This window comes from Oncorhynchus tshawytscha, linkage group LG11 (genome assembly GCF_018296145.1).
Source record: "Oncorhynchus tshawytscha isolate Ot180627B linkage group LG11, Otsh_v2.0, whole genome shotgun sequence".
Lineage (NCBI taxonomy): Eukaryota > Metazoa > Chordata > Actinopteri > Salmoniformes > Salmonidae > Oncorhynchus > Oncorhynchus tshawytscha.
Window position 1 is genome coordinate 14,026,441 of NC_056439.1, and position 26,041 is coordinate 14,052,481.

Consider the following 26,041-nt stretch of genomic DNA (forward strand, 5'->3'; position numbering starts at 1 on the left):
ACTTTTTGATCAACTTTGCACTACAAGTTCACTTATGTGAAGAGCAAAGTAAACAAACATCTGTTTAGAATGAATTGTTTTCATTGTCTATGCATGTTTGCAGGTAAATTGTACTAATGAACACATAGCAAAGTACTGCACTGGAGAGAAGCTGATGAAAAAAGTTTATTTGTTCAGGTGTGTATTGTATCTCCATTGTGGATCTTAAGGAGCTTGATTAAATATTGTGCTAACAGTACATGCATATTACACCTAATACAATGTCATTTTAGAATGCATTTTATGGTTTAAGATGAACAGATGGTTCTCACAAAAATGAACATAACTATTATATTATTTGTTGTCTTGCAGGGGTGGCAATGTCCTGAAGAGTTTTGACACAGACACCGTCTTCGATGTGAACGCCATAGTGTCTCACGTTCTCTTGTGAGTAAAGAGTTAACATTTCCCCTAAACACTGATACAGGGTTAGATATTGTATAACCTCTGTAGTGGTTGAAGGGGCAATCAGCAGTTGCTTACTACATCCATTTTTGGACATTTGTAAACATTTATGATACAGTATGTACCCATTTGATTCTTATATTCTTGAAGAATATGACTTAGAAATGCCTCATGAGCTTAGTTTAACTGTTGTATCTATACGACTCAAAATAAGCTTCTATTCCAATGTTTGTAAATCAAATAAAAAAATGCTGTATAGCTTCAAAATATGGTTAAAACAATAATTGTCATATCATGACTATGAATTTCAGTGACTACATTTCTCCAGACCCATCCCTCAGCTTTTTACTGAAACAGTGACGGGGATAATGCTTTGTTTCAACTGCAGGTTGGCCCTTTAAGGGTAGGGTAATCTGATCCTAGATCTGTGGTTAGGGGCGACTTCTACCTTGAGCTGGGAGTACAGTAGCTCACCTAGGGGTCAATCGATGTATAACTCTCACCTTTGGAACTCTTGCAACTCAGTCAGTCGGTGCCTGCCGAGTCAGTGTCTTTGTAGATGGTGTCTCCAATTAACAAATAATGGAGACAACTGATGGGTTATTTGAGCTAATCCATACTTTGAGCTTGGCTTTAGGCAGCTTCTCGCTTCAGCAGAAGCGCTGTAGCCTTACTGTTAGGAAGAGGCTTTGACAGACCTTTGACAGACCCGGGGCGGCAGGTAAACTAGTGGTTAGAGCGTTGGGCCAGTAACCGAAAGGTTGTTAGATGGAATCCCTGAGCTGACAAGGTAAACATATTGTAGTTCTGCCCCTGAACAAGGCAGTAAACCCGAAGTTACACTAATTTTATTTATCAAGAAATGACCGGTCACTTTAAAGGGTGACTGCACTTCTGTATTTGGCCTCGTTTTAGATTTGGTTCATTAACCAAAGGCAACCCAAATTTACCAAACGCATTATGATTGGGTCATCTGAATTGATGTTTACTTCTGTGCTGACAGCTGTGGGCAGGATTGAAACAAACCCAACCTTCATTTACGTTGTGATGCAGTCACGACCACAATTCTCGCAACTGTTTTGGACGAGACTGACTTTATGACCAATATTATCCTATTTACACTTTGTAGTCAATTTTGACAGTATAATAAATGCTTCTAACTCAGGCTGTTTTAAAAAATATATATATATATTATAAGTTGGTTTTTAGGGCCAGTTGCTCTTTAATTCAACATGTACGATATAGAGTACACTGACAAATGACATACCATTTTTCATTTGTGTGTACATAATGAATAGATATTCCCACACACCTTGCTTCCAGAGTCTCTATTATTGATTGTGCTATTTTGTGATGCAAAGTCAATAAATAATACCCTTTGAAAGCACTGTATGAAGGGACTTTTTAAAATTAATTTTAACTATTGTAGGGTTGAGTAAATCTTGAATACTGTTGCACAATGGAACGTGAACATGTACGAATGCATTTCACTCATTTGTCTACCGCAACCTGCTTAGGCGAGGGAATTTATTTATTGAATGGCCATATTAATGTAATGGTATGTATGTGACCTGTCCCTCCCTCAGCACTGTGCTTTTTGACGAGGTGAGGTACGTCCATACAATTGCTGAGCTACAGTCAGTGGAGAGGGCAGCTAAAGGCAAGGCTGATATTGTGCTAGGCCATGTCCAGGTCTTGGGCTTACCAGGTAAGGTCCAGTCTCCCACACTACCATAAAAGGTTAATAATAAGGAAGGAAACCACAAGGGGTGCATCTCAATTAGTCTGAGGTTTCCTCACTCCTCATCTGAGGGCATATTGCTTTCACCCAGCCTGGGTTTTTAGATTTAAGAGAAATCCATTTGACTATTGACTTGTTGCCAAGGATGAAAGTAGTTTTCATATCATACATTTCTTTTTCTCCAAAGCTATAGAAAATTATTTTGCTATTCAACCCCTTGGTTCCATTTTAGTACAGCCTAACACTTTGTACCAACTTCTCTGAGTTTTGTCATTCGGTGTAACCTTCACGTCCCTGTTATTCTATCCAGAGCACCGAGCGTTGATGGAGACAGCATTTGTGTACGGAGTCAAGTACCAGTTTGTGCTGACCACAGGAGGCCCAGTGCTGACGAACATGGGGTCAGTGTTCTTCCATCCATAGCCCCCTCGGGAACCCCAGGGAGAGGCCACCTCTCCCCAGTCACAAGATAAAGCTGGGTTGTGTTCAGTAGGGAACAGCGTGGCAAAACAATTTTCAAAGGAAAATAGGTTTGTGCAGTAGACCGTGTATTATTTGGAAAAGTGTTTTCATGAATGGGAATATTTTTAAGTGAACACCTGCAGTCAACTCTTGCAGTTTTCTTTAAATATATTTTTTCATTATGACGCTCACCGGTAATTCCCAGTCACGTGGTGTTTGTTTACAAGCACACAATGACAAGAGACCTGAGTCACTTACTGTCCGTTTATACTATACAAGTGTCACTCCTCCTAATGTGGGTGCTAGGTAGTTCTTCTTAAACTCAGCAAAAAAAGAAACGTCCTCTCACTGTCAACTGTGTTTATTTTCAGCAAACTGCACGTGTAAATATTTGTATGAACATAACAAGATTCAACAACTGAGACAAACCGAACAAGTAACATAGACATGGAAATGGAATAATATGTCCTTGAACAAAGGGGGGTGTCAAAATAAAAAATAAGTCCGTATCTGATGTGGCCACCAGCTGCATTAAGTACTGCACTCCTCCTCATGGACTGCACCAGATTTGCCAGTTCTTGCAGTGAGATGTTACCCCACTCTTCCACCAAGGCACCTGAAAGTTCCCGGATGCTTTTGGGGGGGGAATGTCCCTCCCCCTCTGATCCAACAGGTCCCAGATGTGCTCAATAGGATTGAGATCTGGACTCTTCACTGGCCATGGCAGAACACTGACATTCCTGTCTTGCAGGAAATCACACACAGAACAAGCAGTATGCCTGGTGGCATTGTCATGCTGGAGGGTCATGTCAGGATGAGCCTGCAGGAAGGGTACCACATAAGGGAGGAGGATGTCTTCCCTGTAACGCACAGCGTTGATTGCCAGCAATGACAACGGGCTCAGTCCGATGATGCCATGACACACCGCCCCAGACCATGACGGACCCTCCACCTCCAAATCGATCCCGCTCCAGAGTACAGGCCTCTGTAACGCTCATTCCTTTGACGATAAACGCAAATCCGACCATCATCCCTGGAGAGAAAAAAAACAACTTGTCAGTGGAGAGCACTTTTTGCCAGTCCTGTCTGGTCCAGCGACGGTGGGTTTGTGCCCATAGGTGACGTTGTTGCCGGTGATGTCTGGTGAGGACCTGCCTCACAGCAGGCCTACAAGCCCTCAGCCCAGCCTCTCTCACCTGATTATGGACAATCTGAGCACTGATGCAGGGATTGTACATTCCTGGTGTAACTCTGGCAGTTGTTGTTACCATCCTGTACCTGCCCCGCAGGTGTGAAGTTCGAATGTATTGATCCTGTGTAGGTGTTGTTACATGTAGTCTGCCACTGTGAGGATGATCAGCTGTCCGTCCTGTCTCCCTGTAGTGCTGTCTTCGATGTCTCACAGTACAGACATGGCAATTTATTGCCCTGGCCACATCTGCAGTCCTCATGCCTCCTTGCAGCATGCCAAAGTCACATTCACGCAGATGAGCAGGGACCCTGGGCATCTTTCTTTTGGTGTTTTTCAGAGTCAGTAGAAAGGCCTCTTTAGTGTCATAAGTTTTCATAACTGTGACCTTAATTGCCTACCGTCTGTAAGCTGTTAGTGTCTTAACGACCATTCCACAGCTGCAATTTCATTAATTGTTTATGGTTCATTGAACAAGCATGGGAAACTGTGTTTAAACCATTTACAATGAACATCTGTGAAGTTACTTGGATTTTTACAAATTATTTATTATTATTATTATTATTATTATTATTATTATTATTGAAGGACAGGGTCCTGAAAAAGGTACATTTTTTTTTTTTTGCTGAGTTTATTTACTGGATTAGCTGACAATGCTGTTGCGGTTGGAAGCTAATGGTGCGCTTTGATTGGTCACTCGCGTCACATCAGAGGATTTGAATAAACTTTAATCCTGCCCTGTTCAGCTCCCTCGCCTATGTTCGCATTGCTCATCGTTCCCCCAGCACAGTCTGCTTCTCTCGCTTTCCTTCCATTGAAAATTAATGGATCCAATGTTTCACCATGCTATGCTGCTTCCTAGTGTAAACGCAGAGTCACTGTTGTGCGCCAGGTGATCTACAGTGGTTCATCCTTTAAAAGTTGCAGTCTACTGCGGCGCAGCTTGTAGGGTGCCGCAGAATTCTATGGCACGTTATTTAAGTGTGAATCACTGGTACCATTAATGCGAGTTAGTGCTAGTTTGACAACCAGAGGGCATCTTTGAGAAGCATTTAATAGCCTTCAATAGTGGCTGTACTAGAGAATTTAAAACCTTTTTTTTTTAAAGCACATAGTATTTGGGACTGATTTTAAGAAATTGTAATATTATTGTGTTTCTATTCTAAGAAAAGAAAAAAAAACTTTCCGTTTCTGAAAATATGGCGCTGTACAGTGTGACGGTCAGGAGTACAGTACTGGGCTATTTAGCTAAAGAATCCCCATACTGGGCATGTGGGAGACCGGGGTTCAATTCCCTGGCAGGGAGGAAGGAGTAGGCTGTCCTTTTAAGTAAGAATTTGTTCTTACTAGACTAGTTAAATGGGGCGGCAGGGTAAATGGGGTGGCAGAGCGTTGGACTAGTTACCGGAAGGTTGCAAGTTCAATCCCCGAGCTGACAAGGTACAAATCTGTCGCTCTGCCCCTGAACAGGCAGTTAACCCACTATTCCTAGGCCGTCATTGAAAATAAGAATTTGTTCTTAACTGACTTGCTAGTTAAATAAAGGTAAAACATAAATAAATAAAGGTTACACTAAGAGCATAACATTTTTACTGTATAATTGTAGTCTAATCAATACCCAAACAGATTCAGTGAAAAATCTAATTGATCTACGTTGTTTTAGTTTGAACGTGCAGACTGCCACTAAGAACAGAACGGGGGAGTCAGCGCCATTATTAGTGCAATGCCCCTTAAAGTGTTGCACGGAACTCAAACCAACTGTGCGCATGCGCCATCGTGCATATCTGTATTTTGTCCCCCCACAACAAACGCGATCTCAACACAAATGTTAAAATATCAAAACAAACTCTGAACCAATTATATTAATTTGGGGACAGGTCGAAAAGCATTAAACATTTTATGGCAAGCTAGCTAGCTTGCACTTGCTAGCTAAATTGTCCTATTTAGCTAGCTTCTATTGCTAGCTAATTTGTCCTGGGATATAAACATTGAGTTATTTTACCTGAAATGCACAAGGTCCTCTACTCCACCAATTAATCCACACACAAAACGGTCAACCGAACCGTTTCCAGTCATCTCTCCTCCTTCCAGGCTTTTTCTTCTCGTGACTTTATATTGCGATTGGCAACTTTCATGAATTAGGTAACCGCCACTGACCTATTTTGTCTTTCAGTTACCCATGTGGGTATAACCAATGAGGAGGCACGTGGGTACCTGCTTCTATAACCCTATGAGGAAATGGGAGAGGCAAGAATTGCAGTGCGATCTGCGTCAGAAATAGAACTAACTTCTATTTTAGCTCTTCAACGCAGATGCTTGTTGGCGCGCGCAAGCAGTGTGGGTGCAATAATTGAATAATATAGATTTCAACATTTATTTTGCGACGTGAGCGGTGTAGTCAACCTGTTACTCTGTTCTACCCGGGGTGGGGGTCCACCCCTCCCTCCCTCCCTTCCCTGTGGGCTAGGTCGGTCTTCTGTGCGCAGCTCTGCTGCTCGTCCCGTGTCCCCTGCCCTCGTGCATCGAACCTTGCGCGCTTTCAGTGGATACAGCTGGAGAACTGCAAGGCAATCCCATTGTGCCCCACTCGGGATCCATGACCAATATATATTGTCCTGCTAATAACAGGGTTATTAATATATCTGTGAGAATATCCAATGGGCTTTTATTATAATCGCTTTGTTTAAAAAAAAATATATATATATATATATATATATTTGGAGTTTTCATTTTCAAATAACGTAAATTGAGCGAGGATAAAGTTAAGGCCGGCACGGGTATGCAGTGTCTTAGACCGTTGCGCCACTCAGATACTGTTACAATGTGACTGGTCGGGAGTGGGTTTAAGAGTAAAATAACCTTAGTAACAACAATTTTAGTACCGTAAGTAATTCTGAAATCGTGCACAATTATCCGTTTTTCTATTTAGGTTTGTCGCCCATTCATTGTCAGACACAGTAAGAGCACTGATGATACTTTTCGGTCCAACTCCCCCTTGCGCTGGTCTGGAGCAATGAAGTGGTGACGCAGGGTAAAGTACTAAACCACAAATTCTTATGAAATACTTTTTTCTTTACATAGTTGAATGTGCTGACAACAAAATCACACAAATTATCAATGGAAATCAAATTGATCAACCCATGTAGGTCTGGATTTGGAATCACACTCAAAATTGAAGTGGAAAACCACACTACAGGCTGCTCCAACTTTGATGTAATGTCCTTAAAACAAATTAAAATGAGGCTCAGTAGTGTGTGTGGCCTCCACGTGCCTGTATGACCTCCCTACAACACCTGGGCATGCTCCTGATGAGGTGGCGGATGGTCACCTGAGGGATCTCCTCCCAGACCTGGACTAAATAATCCGCCAACTCCTGGACAGTCTGTAGTGCAACGTGGCATTGGTGGATGGAGCGAGACATGTCCCAGATGTGCTCAATTGGATTCAGGTCTGGGGAACGGGCGGGCCAGTCCATAGCATCAATGCCTTCCTCTTGCAGAAACTGCTGACACACTCCAGCCACATGAGGTCTAGCATTGTCTTGCATTAGGAAGAACCCAGGGCCAACCGCACCAGCATATGGTCTCACAAGGGGTCTGAGGATCTCATCTCGATACTCAATGGCAGTCAAGCTACCTCTGGCGAGCACATGGAGGGCTGTGCGGCCCCCCAAAGAAATGCCACCCCACACCATGACTGACCCACCGCCAAACCGGTCATGCTGGAGGATGTTGCAGGCAGCAGAACGTTCTCCATGGCGTCTCCAGACTGTCACGTCTGTCACGTGCTCAGTGTGAACCTGCTTTCATCTGTGAAGAGCACAGGGTGCCAGTGGCGAATTTGCCAATCTTGGTGTTCTCTGGCAAATGAAAAACGTCCTGCACGGTGTTTGGCTGTAAGCACAACCCCCCCCACCTGTGGAGTCTACCACCCTCATGGAGTCTGTTTCTGACCGTTTGAGCAGACACATGCACATTTGTGTCCACCTGGAGGTCATTTTGCAGGGCTCTGGCAGTGCTCCTCCTTGCACAAAGGCGGAGGTAGCGGTCCTGCTGCTGTGTTGTTGGCCTCCTACGGCCTCCTCCATGTCTCCTGATGTACTGGCCTGTCTCCTGGTAGCGCCTCCGTGCTCTGGACACTACGCTGACAGACACAGCAAACCTTCTTGCCACAGCTCGCATTGATGTGCCATCCTGGATGAGCTTGCACTACCTGAGCCACTTGTGTGGGTTGTAGACTCCGTCTCATGCTACCACTAGAGTGAAAGCACCGCCAGCATTCAACAGTGACCAAAACATCAGCCAGGAAGCATAGGAACTGAGAAGGTGGTCCCCACCTGCAGAACCACTCCTTTATTGGGGGTGTCTTGCTAATTGCCAATTTCCACCTGTTGTCTATTCCATTTGCACAACAGCATGTGAAATTTATTGTCAATCAGTGTTGCTTCCTAAGTGGACAGTTTGATTTCACAGAAGTGTGATTGACTTGGAGTTACATTGTTGTTTAAGTGTTCCCTTTATTTTTTTGAGCAGTGTAGTTTCAGACTAAATAAGATGCTCGCAAAGCGCTCAGTAGCATTTAGCTATGGAAATTTACAAATACTTGTTAGCATTGCTAACCTTCAGATTACAGAGCCTCAGTGGTGTTTGAAAATAGTGCCCCTTGTGTTCAGTGTCTGTATTACCAAATATCCTGGGATGGAACAAGGTCGGTATGAAAATCTAGATACCACCCAAGTCTAACTAAAAATATTGGTCAAATACAGGATGTACATCCCCTTTCACTCTTGTTTCAAACAGATTTCTCTCTACTGACCATGACCGTGATGATACGGTGTATAAAAGAATATGCTATTGAAATATAATTCCCTCTTCTGTATGAAATGTGAAAGTCAGATGTCTAGTCCTGGATGATATACGTAGATGCCCGTTTGGTATGCATGGAATGTATGACCAAATGGGTCTGCACCATGACAAGGTAACTAGAATCCTCTTTCTATATATCTATAGCTTAGACTTTTGCTGAACTCCCAAATGACCCCTAGACATTTTGTGTATATCTGAAAGTTTGGATACCTGAGACTTTGATAGCCTAAATATACTTATTCCAATATTGCTTATACTTATCTTTCTTTCAGATCACACAAAAGGGCACAATTTACAATTCGGCATATTACGACTATTGGTGTCATCTTCCTCTTGTGCTACATTGCAGGGTGGAGGATATTTCATCTTTGACAGCAGGTCTGTGGTTCCTGCACTGTAAGGGTGCATCCCAGCACTCAGACTCCTGTCCACACACGGCCCTAAGGAGAGCCCTCACCACCCTCCACATCTACACCTTCCTCCAGCTGATGGAAGCCCCACTGGTGGTGAGAAGCCAGGTTGCCCAGTCTCAAATCAGTCTCTACTCCCTTGCTGGTGGTTGATTTAAGACAGAGTGAATACTGGAGCCACCCTCCTTCTGGCAGTCCCTGCCACAGTGTCTGCGTCCATTGTCAACAATATATTCACTTCAAAGACAACTTCAAAATTCAAAACAAGCAAATAAAACAGCCTTCTTGCTAAGACAACCGTTTGATTAGCGATTCTTAGGCTACAGGCAGAATACATATATCCCTTGTTGGTGGAACTCTAGTGATTTTGCTCCATCTTTTTGTTGTTATTGTTCATGTCTGGGATTAAAAAAGTTTACACAATTTCTCTCCCTATCAGAGTGAGGCCTCAGTGGAGCCCTCAGAGGTGAACATGGTCCACAGCCACCTCCAGGTGCCCCTGCTCTTCCTCTTCTCTCAGCCCCACACGGTGGCCCTTGACCGGGTCACTGCCCAAACTCTAGCCTGGAGGCTGAGAGGCCAGGTGGGCCTGGTGCTCATCCACAGGTCAGTACCAGCGGAGGGCCATGACAACACTGGCTCATCCTACCTTTTGTTGGGATGTGTTAATTTTTTATGAAATGGAAGAAAACAGTCTGGAATTGAGTTAAACAGGTTGTGTGTGTCTTATAAGAAATGCTTGTTTTTGTTTTCTTTTGTATGTTTTACATTTTAGTAATTTAGCAGACTCGCTTATCCAGTGCAACGTCATTCCCTTTTTTAAATGGGATTTTGAAACGTTTTGCTTCAGTGTTACCTAATTTAACATTACCCTGGTTATAGTCATCATGGGTTGGTAGTTCCTACCTATTGCAATATGGCTTGGTCCATGATCTTTATATCCCCTACCCTCTATGCACTCAAAGATCTGAAAGGATTTGTAGAGTGAGCAATATGGTAGTAGTTCTGATGAGCTTGGCACTGGACCCCCACCCTGTATTGTGTGTACCTATTCAATCCTTTCAGATGTACTTGACATGACCATTGAATTAACATGTAATCTATTCCAACAACACAAGCAAAGAGTAAACTGACTATTCTTTCTGATCTGTGGCAGAGAGAGTCCTGATGTAAAAATCCCACTGGAATACAATGCTGCTTACAGACTACCAGGAGAGGTGAGTCCCTTTTTTATTATTTAGCAAGTTACATAAATTGCTTTATAGAAAGCAATCCATTTCTCCCAACAAAATATTATTTGTGATGGCTATACCACCATGCTTATTTACAGTGAGCTCCAAAAGTATTGGGACAGTGACACTTTTTGTTGTTTTGGCTCTGCATCCAGCATTTTGGAATTAAATGATACAATGACAATGAGGTAGAAGTGCAAACTGTCCGCTTTAATTTGAGGGGATTTTCATCATATCGGGTGAACCGTTTTAGAAATTACAGCACTTTTTATACATAGTCTACCCCATTTCATGGGACCGAATTCACTTATGTGTATTAAAATAATAAAAAGTGTTGTCTTTGGTCCCATATTCCTAGCATGCAATGACTACATCAAGGTTGTGACTCTACAAACTTGTTGGATGCACTTACTGTTTGTTTTGGTTGTGTTTCAGATTATTTTGTGCCCAGTAGAAATTAATGGTTAATTGTGTTGTCATCGGATTCACTTTTGTTGTAAAATAAGAATATAATATGTTTCTAAACACTGCTACATTAATGTGGGTGCTACCATGATTACGGATAATCCTGAATGAATTGTGAATAATGAGTGCGAAAGCTATGGACGCACAAATATCATACCCCCCAAAAACGCTTAACCTCCCCTGTTATTGTAATGGTGAGATGTCTTGGGGGTATGATATTTGTGCGTCTAATTTTCTTACCCATCGTTATTCACTATTCATTCAGGGTTCTGTAATCAAGGTAGCATCCACATTCATGTAGAAGTGTTTAGAAATGTATTATATTCTTATTTAAAATAAGTGACTCAAATTGCAATACATTATTTATAGGGCCCTCCACTAATTGGCACCCTTGGTAAATATCAGCAAAACGGGCTGTGAAAAAAGTATTGTTTATCCTCTTGGTCTTTTATTCAAAATATTCACACCTAACTTTTTTTTAAAGTAAAATAATTGAAAGAATTTTTATCATAAACAAATATGTGTGCCCCAATTATTGGCACCCCTTCATTTAATACTTTGTGCTGCCTCCTTTTGCCAAGAACAGCTATGAGTCTTCTCTTAAATGCGTTGAGGTTGGAGAACACATGGCAAGGGATCTGAGACCATTCCTCCATACAGAATCTCTTCAGATCCGAGGTCTATGTTTGGAGTCTCTTCAGCTCATCCCACAGGTTTACTATGGAGTTTAGGTAAGGGGACTCAGATGACCATGGCAAAACCTTGATTCTATCGTCAGTGAACTGTTTTTGAGGTGTGCTTTGGATCATTGTCCTGCTGGAAGATCCAACCACGGCCCAGTTTAAGCTTCCTAGCAGAGGCTGTCAGGTTTTGATTTAATATCTGCTGGTACTTGGAGTCCATGATACCATGTGTCCTAACAAGTTCAGTTTGTTTGATGACCGCAAAGGCTTTTTTATGGCAACCCTCCCAAACAACTTGTGGTTATGTAGGTGGCATCCGATTGTAGTTTTGGAGATATTCTGACCACAAGACCCAACTAAGGTCTGCAATTCTCCAGCTGTGATACTTTGGAGATTTTTGGGCCACTGTCCTTGTCCTGCAAATATAAATATATATTCCAACAATAAATGTATTTTTCTAGAACTACACTATGCATTTAGAATTAAATATGCAGTGCTCTGCGTACCTTCAAAAGCATTCAGCAACCATTTATTCGAGAAACACTTTCTATTATTTGTCGCAAAGAAAGTTTGACGACAAAGAGAAATCCACCTGTCGAATGGATAAAAATGTTGTTGAGCTTTAGAAAATGTCTGCTATCTGCCGTTTCCATTCCACATGTCAATGTTTATGACAAATACTTTTGACAAATTAATCTCCGTCCATGAAAACCTGCCTACTCTCCCAATACTTTTGGCGCTCACTGTATGTGGTATAAAGAAGTCCTGTTTATTACCATTGTAGTGTACAATCAAAATGGCCTCATTTTCAACAGAAGTATATTGATTGGTGTTTGTCCTTCAAGGAGAAATTCTTTCCACAGCTCAAAAGTTACATAAACACACTTCGACACTAACAAAATGCTGTGTTTGTCAGGGTTCAGAGGTCAAGTACCTGATTCTGAACAATCTAGAGGAGGTTATCGACCTGTTCAGAGATGAGAGCACTCCGGAGGAGGAAGATGACGATGATAATTGGGCCACTCTTGGTAAGAAGGGGTCTTGTTGTAGATATATTTGTATTTCCTTTTCCTTGTTTCAGGTCAACATCATAAACAAATTGTACATGTATTGTAATGCCAACAAGAAACCAGATCACAGAATTTAAATGGTGACACCGAACATTTTTAAATTTCACTTTCAGTTCTCTGCACTCTACAATTTTTCATTAACCCTAAACACTTTTCATTATATTAAATTAGAAGGGGCATTGTAGAAACGTGTCTAGCCCCTCCCTAGGCAGGTGTGTAGATAGAAGTGGGTTGTTTATGAGTGTGCATTAATTTAAATGTTTATAGCACTCTGCTCCCACTGTACAATTGGTTGACTGCTTCTTTGTCACTAGATGTGCTTGATGATGAGGTGGCGGAGTCTGTGTACAGAGACAGGGCCCAGAGTCTGGACATGGATGCTGTCACAGAACTCACTGCTGACACGTTCCACAACGCAGTGGCAGAGAGTGACTACACGGTGGTGCTGTTTTACGTGAAATGTGAGCATGTTGCTTTTATATTGTTCTGTATGAGGTTTTAATGTGTAATCTGTTATTTTATTTATCACCTGTGGCCACAGCATGAAATGAGGCTAGAATTCAAGTGTGTGTGTGTGTGTGTGTGTGTGCGTGTGCACGCACATTCAACGACACTTAAAATATGATTTATTTGTATTATAAAATGGACAACTTAAACTATGGACTCTGATGTGTAAATGTGGCCAGGATGTTTAAAAAAAGGGCCTATCTTGGTTGCCAACTTGATTCTTACACGTACTACTAAAGTTAAAGCATTGGATTGGTTTAAACCAGGGGTGTAAAAATAATTTAAAGTATTACTTAAGTTGTTTTTTTTTTTTGGGTTCTGTACCTTATTTTACTATTTCATATTTTTGACAACTTTTATTCCACTACATTCCTAAAGAAAATATTGTACTTTTTACTCCATACATTTCCCCTGAGAACCAAAAGTACACTTTGAATGATTAGCAGGACAGTAAAATGGTCCAATTCACACACTTACCTAGAGAACATTCCTGGTCAATCCTACTGCCTCCGATCTGGCAGACTCACTAAACACAAATGCTTTGTTTTGTAAATGATGCCTGAGTGTTGGCGTGTGCCCCTGGCTATCCGTACATTAAAAAAAAAAAAATATTAAACTGTGCTGTCTGGTTTGCTTAATATAAGGAATGTGAAAGGATTTTCTCAAGTACATTTAAAACCAAGTGCTTTTAGACTTTTACTCAAGTAGTATTTTATTGGGTGACTAACTTAGTAGAGAATGACAGAAGTAATCTTTACTTTTACTATAGAATGATAATTGGGTACTTTTTCCACAACTGGTTTAAACATGGGTGTGAGCGTTTCCTTCCTTCCATATATTTTGCACCAGTCTTTGCTCTATTCCCTTTTTAATTCCAAGTCACATTGAGATCGACTTTTATAATTTCAACTTTAGGTCTTGAACCGAAGGCCATACAGCCATAATGCTCTCATTTGCACAATTGACCCCAGCGGGGGCAATGTGCGCAACTATACCGACACTCTGTCTACACGTTAATAACCACCGCATGCAATAAGGTTTTGGAACATCAGAAATTCTACATTCCTAGCACCCCAAAAATGATTTTACAAAATATACACTTACTGTGCATCGTTATAACACAAATTCCCACGAAGGTGTTGGAGAAACAAATAACTTTCTTCTGAAACTCGTCAGTCTATTCTTGGTTTGAGAAATGAAGGCTATTCCATGCGAGTAATTGCCAAGAAACTGAAGATCTGGTACAGCACTGTGTACTATTATTTGTTCTTAACTGACTTGCCTAGTTAAATAAACTATACAACCCAAATAGCTCCTCTAACGTTAGTCTTATTCTGAAATTGACTAACTTTTTTTTATTTTTTTACTTCATCCACACACTACCCCATAATAACAAAGTGAAATGTTAGCAAATTTATAATTTTAACATACCTTTATTTACATAAGTATTCAGACCCTTTGCTATGAGACTTGAAATTGAGCTCCGGTGCATCCTTTATCCATTGATCATCCTTGATGTTTTGATAACTTGATTGGAGTCCACCTGTGGTAATGATTTGGAAAGGCACACAAGCTGTTTATCTAAGGTCCCACAGTTGACCCTGCACGTCAGGGCTAAAACCAAGCCATGAGGTCGAGGGAGTTGTTGTGCACAGATCTGGGGAAAGGTTCAAAAACATTTCTGTAGCTTTAAAGGTCCCCAAGAACAGTGGCCTCCATTGTTAAATGGATGAAGTTTGGAACCACCAAGAAACTTCCTAGAACTGGCTGCCTGGACAAACCGAGCAATCGGGGGGAGAAGGGCCTTTGTCAGGGAGGTGACCAAGAACCCAATAGTCACTCTGACAGAGCTCCAGAGTTCCTCTGTGGAGATGGGAGAACCTTCCAGAAGGATGACCGTCTCTGCAGCACTTCACCAATCAGGCCTTTATGGTAGAGTGGCCAGACGGAAGCCACTCCTCCAGTAAAAGGCACCTAAGGACTCTCCGATCATGAGAAACAATTCTCTGGTCTGATGAAACCAAGATTGAACTCTTTGGTTTGAATACCAAGCTTCACGTCTGGAGGAAACCTGGTACCATCCAGGCTGTAATCTGTGCTAAAGGGTCTGAATACTTATGTAAATGTAATTTTTCTTTTTTAAAATTTGTAATAAGTTTGCCAACATTTTTTCAGTTTGTCATTATGGGGTTTTGTGTGTAGATTGAGGAAACATTCATTTAATCAATTTTAGAATAAGGCTGTTGTGTAACAGTGGAAAAAGTCTAAGGGTTTGAATACTTTCTGAATGCACTGTATGTGTAGAAATAGTTTTATGTAACTAAATCAAAATGAGCACAAACTAACAGTGAATTTATTTTTTTATTTTTTTTATTGTAGAAATTAAAACTAATAAAATCCCAAAACTATATAATAACCTTGCTCAGACAGGTGTTGGCTATGCCAGCGGACCATGGCTATGTTTCTGAGCTTGTACCTCCCAGTATTGCACTCAAACTCGAGCTGGACGCCAGCATAGGCTGAGGAGGGGTAGAATGTAAATAGTGATAATTTGAAATAAAGTACAGGCTATAACAGGGCTACACTGAACTCGCTAAACCGTCTGGAATTATTACTCCTGCCATGTACAAATGACTGACATGGCATATGCGAATAGGACTAGAATTACCTATGTGTGGTGGTTTGTGCTTGTGCATAACCCGACCACCCCCAGTAAAACTAATCCCGTCCGAATAGGGCTGTTTCCTCGTCTGCTGTTGCCTCTGCTGCATTGTTCTCAATCTCAATATCCCGGTTAATTTTGCTATTATGCACATAGCAACGTATGGAAAGGCGGCAATTCTTCTGAAGATTGTTTCAGAACCGCAGACAGCGACTATATCCAACATGGTAGAAAGCGCATTTGTTATAGAGTAACATTAGATTTATTAGTGTTGCGCCATTTTATTTTTTACTTAATATAACCATATACCTCTTCAGTATCACGTCTTAAAATGGACTGTGCTATCCCCGTGGCCTCAATGGATTAGTCCAGTGCAAATCATTCTACTAGTTTTCCTTTGATTATCATTTTCAAATGTATTTTATGATTCAGAATTGCCATGGCAAAGAAAGTCTCACACAGTTCTGTATAAGACAATCAGTGTACAAGTAGCATGGTCTCAGATTTGTTTGTGCTATCATGTCAACTCCTTGCCATACCAAACTTGTTTGGCATGATGACAGGTGCCCAGGCTAGTGTAAAAGACACCCCTCGGTCCTGTTATTTAAGATAATGTGGAATCCATAACATGTTTATTTGACTACTTTTACAATTCTGTTACGATTACACTACATTTCTGTATTGAAATGTAAGTCGGTCTATTTTTCTCCACCAGGGGATGCTGTCTCCATGGCTTTCATGCAGTCCTACATAGAGGTGTCAGAATCCCTAGAAGGTAATGCATTAAGACATGCATTTGAATGGTTGATTCAGCAGTTCTCCTTTCAATGTTATTGTAAATCACTGTACTTGAAGCAAAAGGGGTTAGGTAAGTTCCCTGATAATCTTGACAGTTAATCAATATGACCTTTTTTTTTGGCACTGTCAATAAGACGAGTCCTACAAAGACACTGTGGTCGATAAGACAATTTAGGCTCGGTCAATAGAACTATTTTCATCTGGTCAGTCAGATCAATATGCCTGACTGTCGGATACTTATTCCATTTGCATGTATATCTTTATGTATTTGATATCCAGATCTGTTGATTGTATCTATTTGGCATCTTAAGGAATGTGACGGTGTACTGTATATGTAGCCTATCCATTTTACATCAATGTGTCAGTTGTCTTTATGCATGTATCTAACGTGTCCTGTCTATCCGGATGTATCTATAAGACGCTGACGTCAGCGACGTGGAGCTGGCTGTGCTGGATTGTGGAGAGTGGACTGACGTGTGCAGCGCTCAGAAAATCCGCTCCTTTCCCACAGTCCGTCTGTACCGCCCACAGGAGCCTAGCCAGCCCTACCAAGGCATGCTGGGTACTGAGAGCCTGAACAGGTTCATCATGCTGTGAGTGACACCTCCACTAAAGTAAAATAGAACATATAGAATATTCTATTGCATTTATGGACATCTCCTTCAAACTAGGTATATGGGGCCAGTTCAGGTGGGTTCAAAGTTGCAGAATGTTCGGCTATAAATGTGTTGTGTACAGTAGATATATTGTTTACCCTCGAAGGAAGGCTCAAAAAACTAAAGCTAGAACTTCCTTCATTTACATGTGTGTTACTGTAATGCCTTCATTTACACGTTCTATTAAAAGGCCATTATGTAGAGAGAAAAAAGGATGGGAATCGCTGTGAGGTTACAATGGCAGTCGAACTTTGAAGGTGCTCAGAATAAATAAATAAAATTCTAGCTTAATTTACTTGTTACCGTAATGCCTTCATTTACATATTTATAATAACAAAGTGACATGGTAGTGTGTTACATATTACCTTAATGCTTTGTTTACATGTTACCTACCTTTCTCAAATTTCACCCTTTTCTGCACATTTATCAATTTGTTCTTATAACGGGTGCATTCTTTCCTCATCTGGAAGATGAGTGTGTGTGTGTGTGTGTGAGACATTTTTTTGGGGGGGGAAACACCGTTCTAAAGGGTGCCCAGCCATGTCTTCTTTCATAAAGATTTTAAAGCATTTTTGCATGTTAGTCAGACAGCTTCGAGTGGGGGAGAAAGGGATCAAACCCCTGTCTGAGCGGTTGCGTACATGTGATAAGACCGTCAAACCATGGGGCCTTTACATCACCATGTCTGTGTTTTTTCTTTTGGTGTGTGACCCAGGAGTCGTTTGGTGTCCCCTGTCCTCCTGTCCTCTCCTGATGAGGTGACATCATTCCTGGAGGGGGACATGTACCAGCGACATGCAGCTATCGCCCCTGTCACAGTACTAGGCCTGTTCAGCTCCACAGCAGACGCAGGTAGCGTATGTGTGTGGCATTAATATATATATATCATACAATCATGAATTAAAATGGAGTTCTCTCGTCTCATAGTGTGTGTGTCTCTCAGGAGTGCCAGTGTTCAAGGAAGCAGCAAAAGCACTCAGAGGAGAGACGATGGTCGGGTTGTTTGCTGACAGACAAGCAGAAATATGGTACAGTGCTAATTTAAAATCATGTGTGTATCATACTGGAGGAATCTATCACACCCAACAAGCTAGTTTAGGTGCAGGAACATAAGAACTAAAAGTAGTATTTATTTATCCAAGTGTGTGGGGACTTTTTTTTCAGTCTTCTCAAAGTGTATCATACTCCTAGGATTTTTTTTTTTCTCCATGGATTTTGCTTATGTATGTATCAAATCAAATTTTATTTGTCACATACACATGGTTAGCAGATGTTAATGCGAGTGTAGCGAAATGCTTGTGCTTCTAGTTCCGACAATGCAGTAATAACGAGCAAGTAATCTAACTAACAATTCCAAAAAAAACTACTGTCATACACAGTGTAAGGGGATAAAGAATATGTACATAAGGATATATGAATGAGTGATGGTACAGAGCAGCATAGGCAAGATACAGTAGATGATATCGAGTACAGTATATACATATGAGATAAGTATGTAAACCAAGTGGCATAGTTAAAGTGGCTAGTGATACATGTATTACATAAGGATGCAGTCGATGATATAGAGTACAGTATCAACGTATGCATATGAGATGAACAATGTAGGGTAAGTAACATTATATAAGGTAGCATTGTTTAAAGTGGCTAGTGATATATTTACATCATTTCCCATCGATTCCCATGATTAAAGTGGCTGGAGTAGAGTCAGTGTCATTGACAGTGTGTTGGCAGTAGCCACTCAATGTTAGTGGTGGCTGTTTAACAGTCTGATGGCCTTGAGATAGAAGCTGTTTTTCAGTCTCTCGGTCCCAGCTTTGATGCACCTGTACTGACCTCGCCTTCTGGATGGCAGCGGGGTGAACAGGCAGTGGCTCGGGTGGTTGATGTCCTTGATGATCTTTATGGCCTTCCTGTAGCATCGGGTGGTGTAGGTGTCCTGGAGGGCAGGTAGTTTGCCCCCGGTGATGCGTTGTGCAGACCTCACTACCCTCTGGAGAGCCTTACGGTTGAGGGCGGTGCAGTTGCCATACCAGGCGGTGATACAGCCCGCCAGGATGCTCTCGATTGTGCATCTGTAGAAGTTTGTGAGTGCTTTTGGTGACAAGCCGAATTTCTTCAGCCTCCTGAGGTTGAAGAGGCGCTGCTGCGCCTTCCTCACGATGCTGTCTGTGTGAGTGGACCAATTCAGTTTGTCTGTGATGTGTATGCCGAGGAACTTAAAACTTGCTACCCTCTCCACTACTGTTCCATCGATGTGGATGGGGGTGTTCCCTCTGCTGTTTCCTGAAGTCCACAATCATCTCCTTAGTTTTGTTGACGTTGAGTGTGAGGTTATTTTCCTGACACCACACTCCGAGGGCCCTCACCTCCTCCCTGTAGGCCGTCTCGTCGTTGTTGGTAATCAAGCCTACCACTGTTGTGTCGTCCGCAAACTTGATGATTGAGTTGGAGGCGTGCATGGCCACGCAGTCGTGGGTGAACAGGGAGTACAGGAGAGGGCTCAGAACGCACCCTTGTGGGGCCCCAGTGTTGAGGATCAGCGGGGAGGAGATGTTGTTGCCTACCCTCACCACCTGGGGGCGGCCCGTCAGGAAGTCCAGTACCCAGTTGCACAGGGCGGGGTCGAGACCCAGGGTCTCGAGCTTGATGACGAGCTTGGAGGGTACTATGGTGTTGAATGCCGAGCTGTAGTCGATGAACAGCATTCTCACATAGGTATTCCTCTTGTCCAGATGGGTTAGGGCAGTGTGCAGTGTGGTTGAGATTGCATCGTCTGTGGACCTATTTGGGCGGTAAGCAAATTGGAGTGGGTCAAGGGTGTCAGGTAGGGTGGAGGTGATATGGTCCTTGACTAGTCTCTCAAAGCACTTCATGATGACGGATGTGAGTATTGGAGTTTAATACGTGTGCCTTTTGGAATATCCTGTAATTCTACAATAACACCACATATTCAACAAATCCTGTACACCTAATGTTTGTCCTCTTTAGTAGAGGATGTTTATTAGAAGAGTTTTGAAATGATACAAATAAGGAAGATGGAGGTGAAGGAGATGGAAACTGGTTTGGTCAGCAGCAGTCATCTTGGGCAATGTAGATACGTGAATTATTTCTTCACTTTCCACACTCTGGTAAAGACTCCTCAAAGCCCTACCCTTTTCTTCAGCTTTTTCTTCGCTGGGACATTAAACATCCTTTTAAACATTTGCCGTATTTAATTTGAGTTGTGACCTAAAGAGTTATCTTGTCAGGTTGACACATTAATGAATGTCACTCACCACAATGGGCTGTAAAAAAATAAAACAATTAGATCTTAGTTTACTTTTACAACCAGCCAAAATATTGAAGATATTGATATTGCACTTGGCACTAACAATAAAGTTTGTTATTAGCAGTACATTGAAAGTAATTAATATGGTCAATAAATAGTAATAGTCTTTGGTTGGGGTCTGAGCAGATTATTTGTTGCGATTGCAAGCAATAGCTAGTCCAGGGTTGTGGAAACCTTTTAGATCCACTATTTATTCCATGGGACAAAACTAGATCTAGGGTATGACTGTGGCAATGCGTAGGTTCGGAGACATGTTGGACAAAACCCACTGAGTCGATGATTGCTTCGAAAGCCTTTTTGGAGTGGGTCTGTGGACTTTTCCATGTGAATATTGAAGTCACCTAAAATGTGAATATCTGCCATGACTGTGAGGTCCAATCGGAATTCAGACAACTAAGTCAGATAAGCTGTATCTAAGCAGGCCCAGGAGGCCTGTAAATGGTAGCTATAAAAGTGATTGAGTAAGCTGCATAGATTTTATTACTAAAGACAAATGTAGTCCTTTTTTCGTATTGAAATTTGCTGTCGTTAATTTTAGCAACACTTCTGTCTTTCGAGGGATACGGGGGGTGTGTGTATGGTTACTATTGTAAAACGGAGGACAGGCCTCATGTAACACAGTAAATAGGATTGAGGATTGAGCCATGTTTCAGTCATGCCAATCACATCGAGGTTATGATCAGTAATTTGTTAATTGACTGACTGCCTTGGAAGTGAGAGAACTAACATTAAGTAGTCCTTTTTTGAGATTATCACAATCTCTTTCAATAATGACTTTATTCCACTGAGATTGCTAAAGCGAACACTGCCAAGTTTTGCCTGACCAAGATCGAGACACAGACACCGTCTCAAGGGGGAAAGCTGAGCTTACTACACTGACTGCTAGTGGCAGACATTCTTCAGCAGGCCAGGCTTGGTCTGGTTTGTGGGAGAGTCTCAAAGGAGGCCAGTTATCTAAAACATCGATATTTTGGGAGTGGGCAGAAAACAGTTTTCAACCAGCGATTGAGTTGTGTGAGACTGCTGTAGAGCTCAACACTCCCTCTAACTGGGAGGGGGCCAAAGACAATTACTTGAGGCCAACATCTTTCTCTGACATGGTGAGTTTGGACCCAGGTACAGAGAAGAGACCAGATGAGAAATCAGTGGTTAGGGATAAACATAATACATTACTGAGAAACTGTAATGGAGGGAAGAGTGGGAAAACAACAAACACTAAGTCTCAAACTTAGGAGACAAACGCACACGGCACATAATTCAAACTTCAGCAAAGGACAACCAAAAACACACCTTTTTAACAGGGAAATCATAACTATTAAGTAGGACGCACCTGAGTGTCGTTAATGGCCCTAGGACGGCCTATGCTGCTCTGGTGACAGGTGGAACCATGACAGGACAGTACCTCCCCCTTCTAGGAGCAGCTCCAGCCTTGGAGCCAGAGCGACTACCACGTAGTTGGTTGGAGTCCCAGAACCAGGATGTCCCGAGCAGGCAGCCATGCTTCTTTAACAAAGCGCGCATCCAACCCGGAAACACCGTACACCTAGCGACCTGATCAGTGTGCACTGCGCCCGGCCCGCCACAGGATTATTTTTAAACAGCGCCCGGCCCGCCACAGGAGTCGCTAGTGTGCGATGAGACAAAGATGTCACATCTAGCACTGTGATGCAGTGCCTTAGACCACTGCGCCACCCGGGAGGCTCGAGTCCTACTTTTAAGGGAAGATCACCGGTGGACAGCCACACTCGTTGACCCGGTCGGAGGAGCCGAAGAGGCCTTCGGTGGCGGTTTGTGTGTTGGTGTCGAGCAGATGATCGGAGAAAGGTTGATCGCCCTCTGATCCAGGTGAGGCGACATCTTCGAATGAAAGCCTCGGATGATGACACCCCCTCTTCGGCATCTTGTTCAGAAAACGGTAGGCGAACCAGAACTGACACTCAATCGGCGACAGTCCATTGGACGAGTTCAGCAATGTGTTGTGAGCATACTCAGACGAGTAACTTGCACCAGTTGGCCTTTGTGGAGACAAAAACAGGGGAGGAACTTCTCCAGCTCCTAGTTGGCCTGCTCTGTTTGCCCATTCGACTGTGGGTGGAACCCTGAGGAGAGACTCACCGACACCCCCAACAGGGAGCAGAAGGCTTTCCAATACCGTGTGATGGACTGGGGCCCACGATCCGAGACAATGTCCTGAGAAAGTCTGTAGTCTCAAGACTCCTTCGCTGAGGGCAACTTTGGTAATGCAATGGGCTACCTTGGAGAACTGACCAACGACGACGAGGATAGTGGTAAGCCTTTGGGATGGAGGTAACCCTGTGATAGTCTACGGACAGGTGGGACCAGGGCTGGCTGGGGATGGGCAGAGGTTGGACCAACCCAGCCGGGGCTCTGTTTTTACGACTTGCTTTAGCCACGTGCAACATAAAGTCTGTTAGTGGGACCCCCGCCAGGGTCAGGTTCTCGGGTCTGGGCTTGTCGTACCATGGTTTCTATATTCCATAACAAGTGGAGAGACAATGCGGGAGCTGGGGATGATGGGCTCTCAGTCCCTCCTTGACAGGGCATCTGCTTTCTCGTTCTTGGATCCCGGGCGATTAGGCTGGAGTGAAGTTGACCCTGTAAAACGGAGCCCGCCTGGCGAGCATTCAACCTCCTGGCTTCTTGAATGGAGACCAAGTTCTTATGGTCTGTCCAGATCACGAAAGGATGAGGTGCCCCCTCCAACCAGTGTCTCCACCCCTCAAGGGCCCACTTGACTGCCAAGAGCTCTGTTGCCCACATCGTAGTTGCATTCCGCTGGCGAGAAACGCTTGGAAAATGTCCAAGGCATCCACCTCTACCACAAAGGGACGAGTAGGATCTGGATGAACGAGAATGGGTCCGGAGATGAAGTGTCCCTTGAACTCCATGAATGGCCTGTCAGCTTTGGGGGTCCAGCCGAAACAGGTCTGGGACTTGCAGGGTAGGGCTGTGAGAGGCACTGCCACGGCACCAAAGTTCTGTAAAACGCCTGTAAAAATGGCCAAACCCAAGGAACTGCTGGAGGAGTCTCAGGACTTGGCAGGCTTGCAGGATGTGTTCCGGAAGGGTCTTGGAGAAGATCAGGATGTCATTGAGGTAAAAAAAGACGAACCGACTCAACGGTTGACCAATGCTTGGAAGACTGCCAGTAAGTTAGATCATCTGAATGGCATGCTAAATACGCATAGTGGACACTAGGGGTGTTAACTTCTTGGTTACTGGGGGGGCAGTATTGAGTAGCTTGGAAGAATAAGGTGCCCAGAGTAAACTGCCTGCTACTCAGCCATAAAATCTAGAATATGCATATAATTAGTGTTTTCTATCCAAATATACTAATTATAAAGTTTCTAAAACTGTTTGAATGATGTCTGTGAGTATAACAGAACTCATATGGCAGGCGAAAACCTGAGAAAAAAAATCCAAGTCATGTTGCAATTCCTAAGGCTTCCACTATATGTCAACAGTCATTAGACTGTAAAGGAGGGGCTCTTTGAGTCAGTGGTCTGGCAGAGAGCCACGGGCTCGTGACGCGCGGTCATGAGTTAGCTCGCATTCCATTGCTTTTCTACAGACAAAGGAATTGTCCGGTTGGAACATTATTGAAGATTTATGTTAACATCCTAAAGATTGATTCTATACATCGTTTGACATATTACTACGGACTGTAACGGAACTTCTTGACATTTCGTCTGCTCCTAGTGAACACGCTTCGTAACTTTGGATTTGTTTACAAAACATGCTAACAAAAGTAGCTATTTGGACATAAATGATGGACATTATTGAACAAATCAAACGTATTGTGGAACTGGGATTCCTGGGAGTGCATTCTGATGAAGATCATCAAAGGTAAGTGAATATTTATAATGCTATTTCTGACTAATGTAGACTACACAACACGCTGGATATTTCTTTGGCTGATTTGGGCTCTGAGTGCCGTAGATTATTGCATGGTGTGCTTTTTCCGTTAAAAAAGATTGGATATTTATTTATTTAACCAGGTAGGCAAGTTGAGAACAAGTTCTCATTTACAATTGCGACATGGCCAAGATAAAGCAAAGCAGTTCGACATACAACAACAGAGTTACATATGGAATAAAACCAACATACAGTAGAAAAATAAGTCTATATACAATGTGAGCAAATGAGGTGAGATAAGGGAGGTATGGCAAAAAAGGCCATGGTGGGGAAGTAAATACAATCTAGCAAGTAAAAGACTGGAATGGTAGATTTGCAGTGGCAGAATGTGAAGTAGAAATAATGGGGTGCAAAGGAGCAAAATAAATGCAGTAGGGGAGAGGGTAGTTGTTTGGGCTAAATTATAGATGTGCAGTAATCTGTGAGCTGCTCTGACAGCTGGTGCTTAAAGCTAGTGAGGGAGAAGTGTTTCCAGTTTTTTGTAGTTCGTTCCAGTCATTGGCAACAGAGAACTGTAAAGAGAGCCAGCCAAAGGAGGAATTGGCTTTTGGGGTGACCAGAGAGGTATACCTGCTGGAGCGCGTGCTGCTATGGTGACCAACGAGCTGAGATAAGGGGGGACTTTACCTAGCAGGGTCTTGTAGATGACCTGGAGCCAGTGGGTTTGGCAACGAGTATGAAGCGAGGGCCAGCCAACGAGAGCGTACAGGTCGCAGTGGTGGGTAGTATATGGGGCTTTGGTGACAAAACGGATGGCACTGTGATAGACTGCATCCAATTTATTGAGTAGGGTATTGGAGGCTATTTTGTAAATGACATCGCCAAAGTCGAGGATCGGTAGTATAGTCAGTTTTACGAGGGTATGTTTGGCAGCATGAGTGAAGGCTGCTTTGTTGCGAAATAGGAAGCCAATTCTAGATTTAATTTTGGATTGGAAATGTTTAATGTGAGTCTGGAAGGAGAGTTTAGTCTAACCAGACACCTAGGTATTTGTAGTTGTCCACATATTCTAAGTCAGAACCGTCCAGAGTAGTGATGCTGGACGGGCGGGCAGGTGCAAGGAAGCGATTGGTTGAAGAGCATGCATTTAGTTTTACTTGCATTTAAGAGCAGTTGGAGGCCACAGAAGGAGAGTTGTATGGCATTGAAGCTCGTCTGGAGGGTTGTTAACAGTGTCCAAAGAAGGGCCAGAAGTATACAGAATGGTGTCGTCTGCGTAGAGGTGGATCAGAGACTCACCAGCAGCAAGAGCGACCTCATTGATGTATACAGAGAAGAGAGTCGGTCCAAGAATTGAACCCTGTGGCACCCCCATAGAGACTGCCAGAGTCCCAGACAACAGGCCCTTTGATTACACACATGGAGCTCTATCAGAGAAGTAGTTGGTGAACCAGGCGGGGCAATCATTTGAGAAACCAAGGCTATCGAGTCTGCCGATGAGGATGTGGTGATTGACAGTCGAAAGCCTTGGCCAGGTCAATGAATACTGCTGCACAGTAATGTTTCTTATCGATGGCGGTTAAGATATCGTTTAGGACCTTGAGCGTGGCTGAGGTGTTTGTTCACTTGGCTTTCGAAGACCTTAGAAAGGCA

The 26,041-nt window shown here is 42.8% G+C and overlaps 1 protein-coding gene across 8 annotated transcripts in view; it reads left to right on the top strand.

Annotated features, from left to right (window-relative positions):
* The window catches only part of txndc16 (thioredoxin domain containing 16), a 52,145-nt gene that overhangs the window by 1,654 nt on the left and 24,450 nt on the right, over positions 1 to 26,041 (top strand). For 6 of the 8 annotated variants that reach the window (XM_024436805.2, XM_024436808.2, XM_024436807.2 and 3 more), the window contains 13 exons: positions 104 to 177; positions 352 to 426; positions 2,031 to 2,152; positions 2,496 to 2,586; positions 9,051 to 9,207; positions 9,551 to 9,717; positions 10,268 to 10,328; positions 12,408 to 12,519; positions 12,876 to 13,022; positions 16,446 to 16,505; positions 16,947 to 17,121; positions 17,900 to 18,036; positions 18,128 to 18,212. In XM_024436805.2, coding sequence (XP_024292573.2) covers positions 104 to 177; positions 352 to 426; positions 2,031 to 2,152; positions 2,496 to 2,586; positions 9,051 to 9,207; positions 9,551 to 9,717; positions 10,268 to 10,328; positions 12,408 to 12,519; positions 12,876 to 13,022; positions 16,446 to 16,505; positions 16,947 to 17,121; positions 17,900 to 18,036; positions 18,128 to 18,212 — 1,463 coding nt within the window. Of the gene's footprint in view, positions 1 to 103; positions 178 to 351; positions 427 to 2,030; positions 2,153 to 2,495; positions 2,587 to 8,281; positions 8,814 to 9,050; positions 9,208 to 9,550; positions 9,718 to 10,267; positions 10,329 to 12,407; positions 12,520 to 12,875; positions 13,023 to 16,445; positions 16,506 to 16,946; positions 17,122 to 17,899; positions 18,037 to 18,127; positions 18,213 to 26,041 lie in introns of those variants that run through there. The other 2 variants (XM_024436806.2, XM_024436812.2) reach the window with 2 other exon arrangements.